At 39.5% G+C, this 15,225-nt stretch overlaps 1 protein-coding gene across 1 annotated transcript in view; it reads left to right on the top strand.

Moving 5' to 3' along the window:
* Window positions 1–4,629: 4,629 nt before the first annotated feature.
* Window positions 4,630–15,225, top strand: part of LOC140331915 (uncharacterized) — a 209,268-nt gene continuing 198,672 nt past the window's right edge. The window contains exons 1-4 of the mRNA XM_072413249.1: window positions 4,630–4,687; window positions 5,475–5,561; window positions 6,595–6,674; window positions 14,025–14,204. Coding sequence (XP_072269350.1) covers window positions 4,630–4,687; window positions 5,475–5,561; window positions 6,595–6,674; window positions 14,025–14,204 — 405 coding nt within the window. The remainder of the gene's footprint in view (window positions 4,688–5,474; window positions 5,562–6,594; window positions 6,675–14,024; window positions 14,205–15,225) is intronic.

The raw sequence follows: 15,225 nt of genomic DNA, 5'->3' as shown, positions 1-15,225 counted from the left end.
TGGGTATTGTAATGTTGTGAAGGTTAAAGATCAGACCTATAGGATGTTAGTGTTTGGTTTTTATTGAATCGTCCATACAGGGAGACCTTGGTGGACTTAATGGTCTGGGTATGTCAAAGGATACAGTGGAGATTCAGTGAAAGATCAAAGAAAGACTGCTGCTGGCTGAGTAGTTTTGAAGTTTTTTACATTGTCCTTACCTATCAACAAAATATATATCTAATTAGTGGACAAGCTTACATTCGGAAGCATTGGGCAGTGGAGGAAAGCACTGCCTACCTGAGGAGCAAGGAATAAGGTATGTATTTGCACATACCCAAAAAGTAGGTTTCTCATGCAACAACTCTTGCAGCAAGGAGATGAACCTACTATATGGGTACATACAAAGCAGAAAGGTTTTACAGTTCCATGCACGTAAAGGGATGCAAATCTGGTCTGCAAAGCTGTAAATTAGCTGCCTTCGTGTTATGGGTGGAAAATGTCCAGAGAAGAGCAGTAGCACCAAGATACAACATAGGTAAAAATAATATTGTTTGTTACATTATAGGTATACATAATGTATAAACATTTTTTGTAAGCTGATCATGTGCATTTAAATTAGGATAACAATTGTTCTTTAACATGTTTATAAAATTAAACAGTTTCGTGTTTCTCCACTTCCTAGAACTGAATGCTTAACATACTTGTATAGCAGCACCAAATAGCTCGCCATTGCTAAAGAGTGCCACTTCAAACATCATTATGGTTTCAAGGTTTTTGTATCAAATGCTTACATAGCACTCAGTGATAAGAAAGGTGTTTCAAATGACCCAAAATTTTAATTATATATACTATTATTTATATATTTCAAGGTTACCTGTGTGTAAAACGGCTGCAGTAGCAAAAGCATCTGATTTACATTTTGAAAAGGGCTAAAGCCAAGCGACAAAGACTTGTCAAAGAAGGAGGTAATAGTTAAGGGCTGTATTAACACTCAGCTGTGTAAAGAATGTGAGAAACCAAAGTGTTTTCTTGAGAAAAAGCAGTTAAATGTATGTTTAATTAAATAAAGCGCAGAGCATAAGAATGAATGCAAGGCCATTGATAATGGAATTTTGTATTGCTGAAAAGCAACATCTTGCTTTGTTGCACATTGGTGTACATTGAAGAAGCCTTAGAATTCCAGAAAAGACAGCAATGCTTCAAGTAAAACTATGTAACCAGTAAAAATATTTGCAGTCTTTCAACCCTGCTTATTTCACACGTGCCCTCAGAAAACAGTAAGCGAATTTTAATGGTTGTGGGTCAAGCAATTATTCAAAATAAATCTCTGTATTCAAGTTATTTTATAAAGCCAAGGCCAACAGAACCTTAGTCAGTCATACATACTACTATGATGCTAGATTGCTGGATTTAATACAGCGATGTCACCGAATAAAGACCAAATCAATATTTACTTTTTATTACACTGTCATTTGTGATTGCATCAATAGAAAAGACCACAAAACATTGACGGAATTTTCGCATATTCCTCTACAAACAAATTCTGTTTCTCAACACTCAGTGTTCTTAGTGTAGAGCTGTTTGCTTTGGAGTCCAAATAAAAGTAAAGACCTCAGGGGTTTATTTAGTTTTAGGGTCATCTAAAGGCATTTTTTCATTTTGGATAAAGTATGGTAAGCTTCCATTTCACCTTAGAATCAAATTCAAGCTCCTGTGCTTTGCCTTCAAATCCCTTCACAGTTCTTGTCCCACATTTCTGACCTGATAGAAATATACTCCCCTAGCCACTCTCTCCACTCCTCCGATGACCTACTAATGACTTCCTCACTCATAACCTCATCACACGCACGGCTCCAAGACTTCTCTAGAGCTGCCCCAACTCTCTGGAATGGTCTTCCTCTTCCTTTTCAGCTTGCTCGTACTTTCTGCTCATTTAAAAGAGCACTCAAAAGCCATTTTTTCAAACTTACCTACCCGTCTTCTTCTGTGAAACCGTCACTACTTCCCACCACTACATATTTCCCATCCTATTGTGTGTAAATTCCCCCACCTACTAGATTGTAAGCTCTTCGGGGCAGGGTCCTCCTCCTGTGTTACTGTCTGTATTTATCATTTGTTATATATCAAAATGTTGACGCTATATAAATTCTGTTTATTAATAATAATAATAATAATAATAATAATAAGGTTAGAACTTCTCTAAGGATTTTACTGTTGTCTATAGCTAGTCTGGGAAGATTCACCTACACCTAAAGAGGGGTACTGAGGAAATCTTATAATGATGGCACTTGTTCCAGTGGCATATGTAATGGAGGGGACTTCACTTGTTGTAGAAGAAGTACCTCCACTTTTGTAAAACAGAACAGGAAGTGGGGATTTCCATTTCAGCTTTAGATATACATTATAGTTTTAGAATTCAAGCAACCTAAATATGTAGTCTGTTGTCATTGATCTTTTATTGAGAAATGCTGATTGTCTGGAACAATTATAGCAAGAATTTTTCAATCATTCATTTTTGCTGTGCTGTAGACATAGAAAGTCAATTAGCATTTTTGGAAGAAAGACAACAATGGAAGCCCATGCATTTGTCTCATGAGAAGTCAATGTTAAAAGCAAAACTATACTTTGTTAAGTTATTTGTTTGTGTAATTTTGTTGTTTGTAATCTCCAGCTGAATATGCACAGTTTTTCTCTACTTCTCCAACCCTCTGCAGTACAGGGAAAACCTAGATCTTTCAGGTATGGAGGAGTATGTGATGGTTTGTCAGCAATGTCATGGGGAAGTCCATATCTCTACATGAACTATACCATCCTATAAAGAAGGGCTCTTCTTAGCGTCTGGTTGTAAGAAAAGAACATGCAGATTGATTGGAAAGCATGCTTATGCTAAAGTCTGTAAGAAAAGATTTGAGCAGACATATGCTCATGCTTCTATGTGCACACCTGTGCATCTCCATGCATGCATGGCCCAGCATGTACAGTTTGCAGGCGTGCAAACACTTTTCTCAGCTGATGCAAGCTGCACTAGATTTGGTGCAAATTAACACTTTAACACATAATTTTATATATTTAACCAGCCTAAAAGGTTAATAACTGGACAGAGAACACCTAGAGGAAACCCACGCTAACACGGGAAGAACCTGCAAACTCCATGCAGATAGTTTCTAGCCCAGATTCCAACCTGGGACCTAGAGCTGCAAAGGCGAGCGCTAACTAACTGTATAATGTGCAGACACATGGGTATGAGCATAGCCTAAAATGAGCTTCTAACATAGCGCTGTGTGGACATTTTTGGGGAAGGGAGCAGAATGGGCATCACCATCTCCAAGTGACAGAATGGCAGGGGGTGTAAAGAGTTGAAATGCTGTTTGTTTGGGGCTCCTAATTCACTTTTTTTTGTTTTAATACTTTTTAATTGTTAAATAATAATTAAAAAAAAAAAAAAAAAAAAAATATATATATATATATATATATATATATATATATATATATATATTTATATATATCCAGTAAAGTGTGTTCCTTAGGAGGAAGCAGGGACAGAGAGACTTGGATCTGTGAAGAGGGACAGACCTCCAAATCAGGGCCATCTGGGAGGTGAGTGCACCTGTTATACAGCAGCAATGCAGCAGAATGGATCCCTTAGCTGTGTCTCTGTAGCAGGTCTTTTCAGTGACTCTGGAGATTTCAGTGTCCCCCTCCCTCCATGTTCTCTCCCTCCCTCCATGTTCTCTTTTCACTCCACAACTTCCCCAAACAAAGGGACCTGAATGGAATTCCCAACAGTCACATGAGCAGCCAATCAGCTTTCTCCTTTCACTATACTCAGCCAGCAGCAGTGCTGTTATAATTACCTGTGGCTTTGCACTGATTGGTTTTGAAAGTTGTAGTGGGCGGGGTTATGTATGGCAGCGAAGTGTTGTGCATGGTAACCAGGGGTTACCCATCGGTCACACCAGGACTGCACATCAAGGTAAACATTACTGCATAGCAAAGCCTTCACCTGCAGGAGACGGATGATTCCTGGACGGGCTGTCTGTGTCTAGGAAGGAAAAGCTTTCAGTCCTAGCTTTGCTATTCCATTGGGATTACAGGTAACAGCATGCTGCCATGTGCTGCACCACAGTAATAGACATAAACCCCCCAAAAAGTTAGTTAATATAGTGCCACATTGCATGTTAGGCCCTGTACGCATTGTGTTAATGGAAGACCAGAACATTTTTTGTTTTATTTATTTTAGGTACAGTAGGAAAGGTTAACACCGCTGTCATTGTTTATTGTCATCTGTGTCCCCTTGAAGGGAATTCTCTGCACTTCCTGTCTATCAGACATAATAAGTAAAGTTAATCTCCTATTAATTGACATCAGAACAGGTGTCCCCATTTCCACTCTATTCCTGTTCTGATGACAACTCAAAAAATTGGATTTCCTCTCACTTTTTTTTAACCGTGACAGGGAGTATATCTCTTTACCCTCCCTGGTGGTCTGAATAATAAGTATTTTTAAATGTCAAAGCGGTACATTTAAAAATACTTTTTAAGTTAAATTTCCCTCCTGGTCTCGCCCCCCCCCGCCGCATGCTCGCACTGCGGCATTTATGGCATTTACGGTCCCTGGCCCTGCGTCCGCAATGTTCACAAGCTGGGGATGCAGGTGCCGTACGGGCATCACCAGGCTACACAGATGCTGAACGGACATCGCCAGAGTAAGCAGATGCCGGGCATCGCTGGAGGACACGGTGGGGACCGGGTATAACTTAAAAACTTCCCTGCAGTATCAGCCCGAGTGTGGCACAACAGGGTTACCACTTTTGGTACTAAAAATTAACCCCGAACCACACTCCAGAATACCGCCGGGGAGGTTTATGGGACACAGATTGCAATAAAAACCTTAAAGGAGTTCTGACCCCTCACTAAAATGAACGTTTGACATTTTCATAAATCTCTGCAGACTAGTACATAAATGGATCTATTTTTAAGTAACAAGAAAGAAAGAACCCATTTCAGTATCACAATTGTATCAGATAGAAGAGTAGAATCTTCCTTACGTCCTATTCCTGTGACAACTCCTGAATGTTGTATTTCCCATCACATACCAGTGGTCACTAGAACATCTAGAGAGGATGAATCTCACCAGCGGGGACACAGACATCAGTTAGATCAGTGGTCCTTAACCTTTTGGACGTCACGGACCACAAAAGTGGTGTGCGAGGCCAAGTGGGTGGCAAGGTGCCACATGGGAGTGTATGCTCCCACCATGGGTATGAGCATAGCCTAAAATGAGCTTCTAACATAGCGCTGTGTGGACGTTTTTGGGGAAGGGGCCAGAATGGGCACCACCATCTCCAAGTGACAGAACGGCAGGGGGGGGGGGGTTGAAATGCTGTTTGTTTATGGTCCCTAATTAAGTTTTTTGTTTTAAATACTTTTTAATTGTTAAATAATACTTTTTTAAAAAGCAAAAATATAAAAAAAATATATCTATCTATCCAGTAAAAGGTGTTTCTGAGGAGGAAGCAGGGACAGAGAGACTTGGATCTGTGAAGAGGGACAGACCTCCAAATCAGGGCCATCTGGGAGGTGAGTGCACCTGTTATACAGCAGCAATGCAGCAGAATGGATCCCTTAGCTGTGTCTCTGTAGCAGGTCTTTTCAGTGACTCTGGAGATTTCAGTGTCCCCCTCCCTCCATGTTCTCTCCCTCTCTCTATGCTCTCTTTTCACTCCACAACTTCCCCAAACAAAGGGACCTGAATAGAATTCCCAACAGTCAAATGAACAACCAATCAGCTCTCTCCTTTCACTATACCCAGCCAGCAGCAGTGCTGTTATAATTACCTGTGGCTTAGCACTGATTGGTTCTAGAAGTTGTAGTGGGCGGGGTTATGTTTGGCACCGAAGCATTGTGCATGGTAACCAGGGGTTACCCATCGGTCACACCAGGACTGCACATCAAGGTAAACATTACTGCATAGCAAAGCCTTCACCTGCAGGAGACGGATGATTCCTGGACGGGCTGTCTGTGTCTAGGAAGGAAAAGCTTTCAGTCCTAGCTTTGCTATTCTATTGGGAATACAGGTAACAGCATGCTGCCATGTGCTGCACCACAGTAATAGACATAAAACCCCCCAAAAAGTTAAATGACATATGTGCTGCATTGCATGTTAGGTCCTGTACACACTGGGGTGTTTTATTGCCACTTGCATGTATGGAAGTGTCTCTGCATACATACACGCACCTCATGCGTAATGCAGCATGGATCACAAGTGTCCATGCCCTGGGTTGCTATTTGTTTTTAATGGTCTTAGCATAAATGTACTGCAAAAAGTGTTAGGGCATGTTCACACTTGGCCGTTGCACTAATGCATGTGATTTCATGTGGAAATGCATGCATTATAGCAATGCACATTACATGCATCTGTGTTGACCTTTATTATTAATGGTAAGCATGCTTTATTAATACACTATAGTGAAACTTGCAGCTGCGTGTCCCTGTGTGATGGTGCAGTTTTAAATCGCAGTCATCATGTGATTTACATGTGAGCTAACACATATACTGTGATGTGTGCAAGGTCCTAAAATGTACTAAAACCAGAATTTTTTTGTTTTCCCAGTTTGGAAAGAGTTGGAACTGGTTCTAAACTCTAGAAGATATCTCCTCTTCGATAGTCATCTAAGAAAAACTGCAGTGCAGGTGAGTTGTGGTGTCATTCAAAAAAAATAGTGCAGCAATATGTGTCATGTGTTGAGGTAACATGCTTAGTAACCCACACATGTTAGTGCAATTTGAGGGAATAAATTGGTCCATAAAGCTGCATACACATGTTCGATTTTTGTTGTTAGAAACGATCTTTCACTGGACTGAAAGATGGATGAATGAGTTCTGTACATACAGTGTCGTTCTGTTCCATGAAGAGGGGAGGGAGGAGAGCAATGGCGCAGCACCCCACTGCGCTCTCTCGCCTTCACTTGTATTACGGTCATTTGTGGATCCGCCAAGACAGATCTATGAAAGAAGTTTGACAAGCGCTGTACACACATCAAAATCTCGTCCGATACCAGCCCTGAAGCGATAATCATCGAGAATCATCTTGTGTACATAGCCTTAGTCTTTGTTCAGACTGGTGGTGAGGTTGCAGTGCGGTTACCTAGTGAACGGATGTCTTGGGGAAAATGCTACATGTAGCGTCTACCTGCAGCAATACAGAATTAATGGGGATGCAGTGTTAAAGAGGAAGTAAATTCAAAAACACCCAAAAACATACCTTTAATTCAGAGCAGTCGATCAGTCTGGAGGTTCCTTCCATCGGGTCCCGTGTCGTCACAGTATCCGCCATCTTCTCCTCTTCTTCCAGGTTCTTCTTCCTACGCCACCCGACGCAGATGCGAGATCGCGTAATGTACTTTTGGAAAAAAAGCTGTCGATCTCACTGCGCATGCTTTTTTTTTTTTCCCTTTTGATGAAGGGGCTCCTTCTGCGCATGCCCGAGTTGCTCAGCCACCGAGGTCGTCTACCTTTTTATGTAATGTTAAAATTCTGAGTTTAGGTAGTACGCTTTAATTGAATTTCGACAGTTTGGGAAAAAGTGTTAAATGTGCTTTTTGCCGTGCCGTGCATTTGTGCTGCAGTTAGAGGCTGTGAAGCTTACTTCTCCCAAGTGTACAGCAGCAGTTTGCTGTGCGCCTAGGTGCTGCCAGCAGTTTCCCAATGCGGTTTTGAAAGCTTTACTGTACAGTGTGAGTGTTGGCTTATTCAGTAAAGCAGCTCTGTCATTTTTTCTGCCCCTGCATCAGCCAATCACTGGCCATTCACAAAATAAAAAGCGTGCTGTGATTGGCCAAGATAAGTGAATAAGAGCCTTTACTTTATATATTGCAGTGTTAAGAGTACAAGCTGTATTGTTCCCCATTTAGTACTATCATGTAGTAAGCTAAAACGTTTTTTTTTTTTCTTAAAAGTTGGGGGTTTAGTGGGCTAAAAATGCCCACTTGTGACAGAGAGGAACCCCGAAGCCTGTGGTGTTCTTATATGCAAATAATGATTTCAGGTACTGAAGCTTTCCCTCTCTGCTTCTTTCCACTTCTTGGTCCATCACCATGATGTAGAATTTCGGTGACTGGTAGTGAGATCAGTAAAAAGAAAGGCCAAGCTTGTCTTACATTCTTAAAGTCATTGTTGTAATATTGGAGCAACGTGTTCTTTTAAGGTGCTGGGTGCTGTCCAACTTTGGAGCATACATGGAAAAATAGTTAAATCATTGTGTTTCTGACAGTGGTTTATTAGCCCGGATGCCTTAAGATGTAAGGTTAGAGCCTATCATTCTCCATTTTGTTGTGGAAAACAGTTATAGCAGATTAGACCTGCCATCGTACTGTCTAATGCAGCAAGGTCCCAGCGCAGGAACACTTCATATGAACAAATGAGAATTTCCTGTGGCCTTGTCACATACCAAATATAATTATGGCACGGCCCAGGAAAATGAAATTAAGGTGTACTGAAAGTGCTTTAATTATATGTATTTGTTAGATGTGGCTGTGTAAAAAGCTGCTTTTATAGCATGTTCTGCAACCCCAGAGAATCTCCATTCTGCACAATTGTTTGCCCAGAGTTTCAAGAGAATAGTTATGAGCTGCAAGATTGCCATTATATATGTGGGAATCTGATCACTCAATGCATATCTGTATTCATGCATCCCTGATATCACCATCCAAAGTTTTGTGTTGGATGACTCACTTATTTGGTGTGTGCTAGGTGAAACCATGCTGCATTTAAACACTGCGCAACAAAAAATGCAACTATCATGTATCACAGCATTATAAACAGCTTTAGTGTACCTAAACTAAGAAAACAAAAAGTCACCAGGAGGTAGTACTAATTACAAAAATAAACCCCTCTGTCCTGGTGGCATTCTGTTTAAAGTGGAACTGTCAAAGAATCTAAGCTGTGCAATCTCGGCTTCCATTGCATGTGCTGGGTACAAATGGAATGTAAGTTATGTCATCCCAGCAAAGCCAAACAAGATATCCAGAAATTGTAAGTAGGAAGAAGAAAACAAGGACACTGAAGGCACTCTGTGGTGGAATGGGGTTAGGTGATTTTTGTGGGTTTAGTTTCACCTTAAGCTTGAAGGCGCTGTATGGAGTGATATTATTGGTGGCCATCCCATAGTGAACTTCCATGAAGGAAGCAGCAAAGATTGCTCTTTCTCAGGATGCATCGATGTCCTCAACCTGTCATCACTGCAAGGTGGCTTCACACGGGAAATAAGTGCCGAGTATGCAGTGCTCACAACCTTTTTTTTAGAAATCTGCTGTCAGAAAACTGCACATAAACGTAACATATTAAAAATAGGTTTAATAAATGATGCCCATCAACGCAACTGGTATGAATCTAGTATTTTACAAAACAGACAACAGCAGTACCTACTTTGCCTATATATCCATGCACCAGCCATGATAAAATAAGTGTTCCAATCTCCAGCCCATATCTGTAGATGGTTTTAGAAAACCACATAACTTGGTTGCAGATTAACTATTTAATATCAAAGTTTTAGCATTTTTTTTAAACTTCCAGTTGCAAATTCAAATACTTTTTGCCAACCTATTTGTGTTAAATAATAGGTGTGTAACCTCAGAGAGGCCCATTACAATAATACAAATTTCCTGTGTCTTATTATCACAGATAAAACCATGTTATTTTGTTCCTTTCAGTCAGTAGTCTACAAATGAGGTATTCTTCGTCAGCCAGAATAATTACTTTTTAAAGATAAACAGTGCGTTTTTAACACAAAGACATTTGTAAATTAGTGTACTGTTTAAACTCTACAGAGAGAAGGACGATCACTAAGGTGTCTTGGTAATGAGCACTTACAGCTGAATTTTTCTCCTTTTTTTTTTAGTAATTTTACAGGTTTGTTGTAGCGGTTGTTTTTCTGTGAATTCCAACTTATGCTGAAAAGGGGCTGCATAATAGAACTCCAGGAGATTTGTTACGTGAAGAAAGTAAAGATTGATACAGTTCATTAGTATTGGGACTGTATTGAGATATCATAAGCAGGATTGTTTGAAAATCACAAAAAGCTTTGTATGTTGGGGGATAAGCATTAGCAGTGTTTGGTAGTATAAAACTGCTTGAAACGATTCTTTAAAGCTAAATCTAGTTAGGTAGAAAAAACAACAATTAATGCAGTTATACAGTAGGTGGTCTATTTAGAGAACAGTGAATTCGACATTTACTGAAACATTCCATGGTTGAGAATCAGTTACTCCCCAGAAAAATTTTTTAGCTTGGTGGGTAGAAGTTGTAGGAAGGTGGTCAAAAATAGGGGCATCACATCACAAATTTAGCACTCCCAGTTCTTTGTGTTCAGTAACCCCTATAATTGTTTCAGAATTCTAACCCCCTGCCCTATATTTTGTTTCACCTTTTCAATGCTCACCATCTTCATATATTCCATATTTCAATTGTATTTGTATTATGTCCTATCTGTCCAGTGCCCCAGTATTGTGACCTAACTTTTCAGTAACCACCCACAAAAACATGCAGGTGGTTACTCCAAAGTGCCAGGTAGTGCACCCAGCTCAAAGGGGGCAGAGGAGAATTGCTGTCATAAACACATGGACCTGAAATATTCTTCAAGGGGACTCTTTCAGTGAATGCCAGACTCGCTGCTTTATAGATCCCTATTAAACATTATTATTTTTTTGTGACTAATGTGTAATTTCAGCCTCTTGTAACCCTTTTTACAGCCGATGAGCAATAGGAGCCGATTCATGCTGTTCTTCACTACACATGTGCAGACAGTAGAAGAGAACTAAGTGATGCTTCATTAGTGGTCTTCTGTTTCATCACTGGATGTTCATCAATCTGGGGAGTGTTTTGGGCAAGCTGAGCTTGCAGTAGAGGTCCAGGATCTGGCTATGCTGAGGCAGGAGAGTCTGACAAGAGAATTACAGATCCTTTGGCAGATCATAGGTCCCAGGCAGTTGCCATATATTTGTTCCAAAAATATGCTGCATCTGTAGTAATTTGGGTATGAGCCAACAAATCAGGGGGCTCAAGTAACAGGCAAGAAAGACCTTGCAAGGAGGGGATTTGATATACCTACCTCTCCTCTTCCAGTCATCGAGTCTACCATCATTCTAAATAAGTGAATAAGTTATCTAGAATGATGGTAGCAGGGAGAGTATAGTGCCACACTCCAATTTAGGCTGAATGATATGTCCAGCAGTTAGTCAAATATTATCCCTGATTTAAAATACAATATTGTGTATTTGAGCAAAATACGTTTACATTTTTTAAAATTTTGGTTGGATTTTCAGCTATTTTTTTTTTGTTGAATAGAGTTGGGGTGGTGTTATACCCCTTGAGGGAATTTATCTTTCCTATTTGTTCTGATGACCTATTCTCTCTCTACATATTTCTAAATAGTTACAGTAACAGGAATTGAGGAGAAATCTTTTGGACTCCCTACTTTGGTGACAAATGGTGATGTTTTCTGGCTTCCTGTTGAGTTTCTGGCACAAGGAGTAAAAGGAAATCTCACCAATGAGACACAGACAGACACAGTGAAACCCTGACCAAGGATTTAATCATTCCCTACTCTATCCAAAACTTAAAAAATAAAAATAAAAAAAAATTGGCATTATATACACATTGTGGGCCAGAGATTGCATTTGTAAAAAAAGATATTGCTGCATTTAGTCATGTCTTGTTCAGAATTGGCAAATCCCAGGAAACAGAAAACCAATGGTAAAAATAAAAACATTTAGATATATAATGTATTGCTGCAAAAAGAAGGCAATTCCATTTTCAGCCTGTTACGATTTCCTGCCAAAAATGTCTAACTTCTCTTCCATGAAAGCCTGGCAACAGTCTTTAGGTTGTAGACAAGACTTCCAGGAATCTTCATCCCCTTGCTCCAGTAACTGGCTCATTTCTTTTTATTCACTGTTAGAACTGCAAATTTTTCACTTATTTTCAGCACTGAAAGTCTCAGCTTAAAACACCCAACAACAAAAATGTTTGTAGTCTTCATGCACAGAGGAACTGCCTAACCAGCCATAGAACTTGGTAAAGTAGTATACAAAATGTTATCATGTATTTATATAGCATAACACACACAGAGTCAATAGTCATGTCACTATAGTCTATAATTTTGAGGGGTAGCCAATTACCCAGTTTGTTTTTGGAAGGTAATCTATGCAAACATTGGGAAACATAGAAACTCAATGCAAATAGGTTTTGTGGTGGAGGTCTGAACCTAGGCTCTTAGCACTGCAAAGTAAGAGTGCTTGTCGTTGTGCCACCCATATATTGGTATGATTCGCCCTCCCTTGTTGTATGGCTGCCTTTAAATTTAAGCCCCCGCTCTTTGAATTACACTAAACCTTTCCATAATGGTTATGCCCACCTTTTTTTTTTGTCAGTTTAGCTATTAAGATGCAATGGATCCCCTAGATAATTATATCTGATTCGATTAACTTAAGTCTCCTGCTGTGAATAATATTAATGCTTTAAGAGAACTTCCCAAATTTATTTCCTGGACTGATCCAAAATTTGTATCTAAAATGGGAAGGGATGGGAACCTCTTGTGACTCTGTTTCGGCAACAACTGAAAAATGTTAGATTTCTCATCACTCTCTGATGATGGCCACTTGGTCAAAAGGGTAAATCTTTCTGGGGTTGCAGGCATAATATCTTTCTATTCTATTGAAAACAAAAAAAAAAGTTTGTGCTTAAAGTGAAACTGAACCCGCTATAAACACCTGTCCCCGTTCCGTTGCAGGGCACCGCCATGTTCCTATTTCCCTTCCCCCTTGAGATGTTTGTTTATTTTGATTGGCTGGGCCAGGATGTAACTTCTGTGCAGGTGCATGGAAGTTCATTCAGTCATGGCAAGAGCAGGGGAAGCCGGGATTGCCAAGTAGACTTGTAACCAAAGATGAGCTGCACATGCACAGCTCATCTTTTTTGACAGTTCCACAAAAAGATTATAGGTAGGTAGGTGGGATTATTTCAGATACCATATTGCCTGTGCCTTTCTGCAATAATGACCAATAATGACCAATCATGGAAAATTGGAACTTTAGTTCCACTTTAAAATACACTTTATTGAACACACTCTCTAAATTTTAGGGTTATAATATATACTTGACTTGAAAAACCAATGCATAAATAAAAAAGATGGTGTAACACCAGTCAAATTTGAAGTTATTGTTAAAGTATACCAAATCAAATCATATCAAATGCATCGGCTTTTAAATGTTGCCTCATTATTTGAAATCTACTCACTGTCTTGGCAACTTTTTATCTGTTTGCAGGTTCCCTACTGACAGACAAAATATGCTGATGTTGGCACATTACCTTCTATTGTAAATCAGAAGCAAAAAGTCTAGGGTAGCAATGCTGTTTCTGCGTAGATTTTACTCAGTGGCTGTTGTCACCCAACAACAGGAAATGTATTACTGACAGAACAAAAAAAAGAGAGCTGAAAGGAAACCAATGCAAATACCACAGCTTATGATTGGTAGGCCAACATTTATTTATTATTCTTTTTTCTCATTTTACATAGACTTTAACCACTACTAAGAAATACAACAAGAAACATATGGTTAAAGTTTAATACCATTTTTTATTGCCATTGGGTTAATGGCCCTTTAAATCTGGTCTGCAGTCTCTGCTTAGACCTAAAGCAAACCAATGCCAGCATACTTGTAAACATAACTGTGGAAAACAACAACAAGACACGATGACAAGATCAGCCGAGTGGTTCTTGTTTGTAATTAATTAGAACCAGAAACTATGACCACATTTTCGGTTCAATTTTGAGCACATGCAGACACCCATTCATTACTGTATAACAATCTTGGTCCGTGGTCTGATTCCGGTTGCATGATTCCCATTTGCTGAAGTTATTCTGAGTTTCTGTCAGACACATGGCTTTGCTAGAATCCCAATACCACAAACTAATTATGATGCTTTTTAGAAACATCTGTTTATAGCATATTTCACTTCAACTTATCTGACATCAATCTGTTACAGCTTAGCGGCAGTGACATTAGGATGAATGAGCTAAACCTGGAACTTGGAATCCTGAAATCTGAATTGCATAAAAAGACCAGGGAGATGCAGGCATTGGAAGCTCAAGTCCATCAGCAGCAAGAAAGCTTGAACCGGGCCGGTGACAGACTCAAGGACACAAAGAGGGCTGCTGCAAGCAAGGTAATTAAAATGAGCCCCCGTCGCAGAATTATTTGGTGCAATTGCTGTCTTAAAATCTAAAAGACAGTCCCCATGTGAACCTGACCTCCTGGGGCTCAATCAGCCAGAACACATTCCAACCACTTAGCAATTTAAGAAGTTTGGGCTCTAAAATTTACTGCATTAGCGATTCTTACGGGTTGTCCCCACTTAGTGAGCTTTGGCTCCATTGTGATCCAAGGTATTAATGTAATTTTAGCAGCATATGTTTTGTGGGCTATTATTTCTGAAGGAAATTCAGCGAGTTTCTTCAATTTCCCTCTGTACATTTTTTTAAATAAAAAGGGCGCTGCGCTCTTAAAATACGTTGAGCCTCATAATTTTCTTTGAAGAGTATATAGTTTCATCTGGCACCTTTTTTCTAAAATCTTTGAATCATAAGCAGAAAGGCCAATGTAGTAGAATTGTAATTAAGGTCATTTTTTTAATTCTCATTTTTATGGAGATTTGGTAGTAAGGGTAAAATCGGCAGACTGTCTCGTGACTGTGCTGCTTGCAGACAGCCTTGGCCTACTGCACTTTCTTTAGGTTTGAAATAAATGTGAACTCTAACTGAAGGACATTATGATTTAATTTGCTAAAGCTGTGTATCAATGAATACAATGGTTATCATCCTAACCAATAATCATAAACAATTTCCATTAAAAAAGAGATACATTCTTATTTTCACCGCTTTTCAACAGTACAGGATATTGTTGAAATTTCTCCACCATTAGCTGGTGTCACAGGATAAAGATGTAGGAACACAACTGGGAACAAAGCATTGTCACCCTATCACAGACAGTGCCTGCACAATGTTCTTCACAACAGGATCACCAAGTATTTAACCATTGGAGAATAAATAAGTATATTGAACATGACTTTTCAAATTACATTGTCATCCTAAAACTTCTGTGAGATTTAAGCGATTGGTCTTATATATACTTTAAATCGAACAGATCATTAGGAAAACATTTGTGCACCAAAGCAATGTAAGGCCGAA

The sequence above is a fragment of the Pyxicephalus adspersus genome, chromosome 5 (genome assembly GCF_032062135.1).
Source record: "Pyxicephalus adspersus chromosome 5, UCB_Pads_2.0, whole genome shotgun sequence".
Lineage (NCBI taxonomy): Eukaryota > Metazoa > Chordata > Amphibia > Anura > Pyxicephalidae > Pyxicephalus > Pyxicephalus adspersus.
Note: the sequence above shows the minus strand (reverse complement) of the source record. Positions and strands in the feature narration are given on the sequence as shown.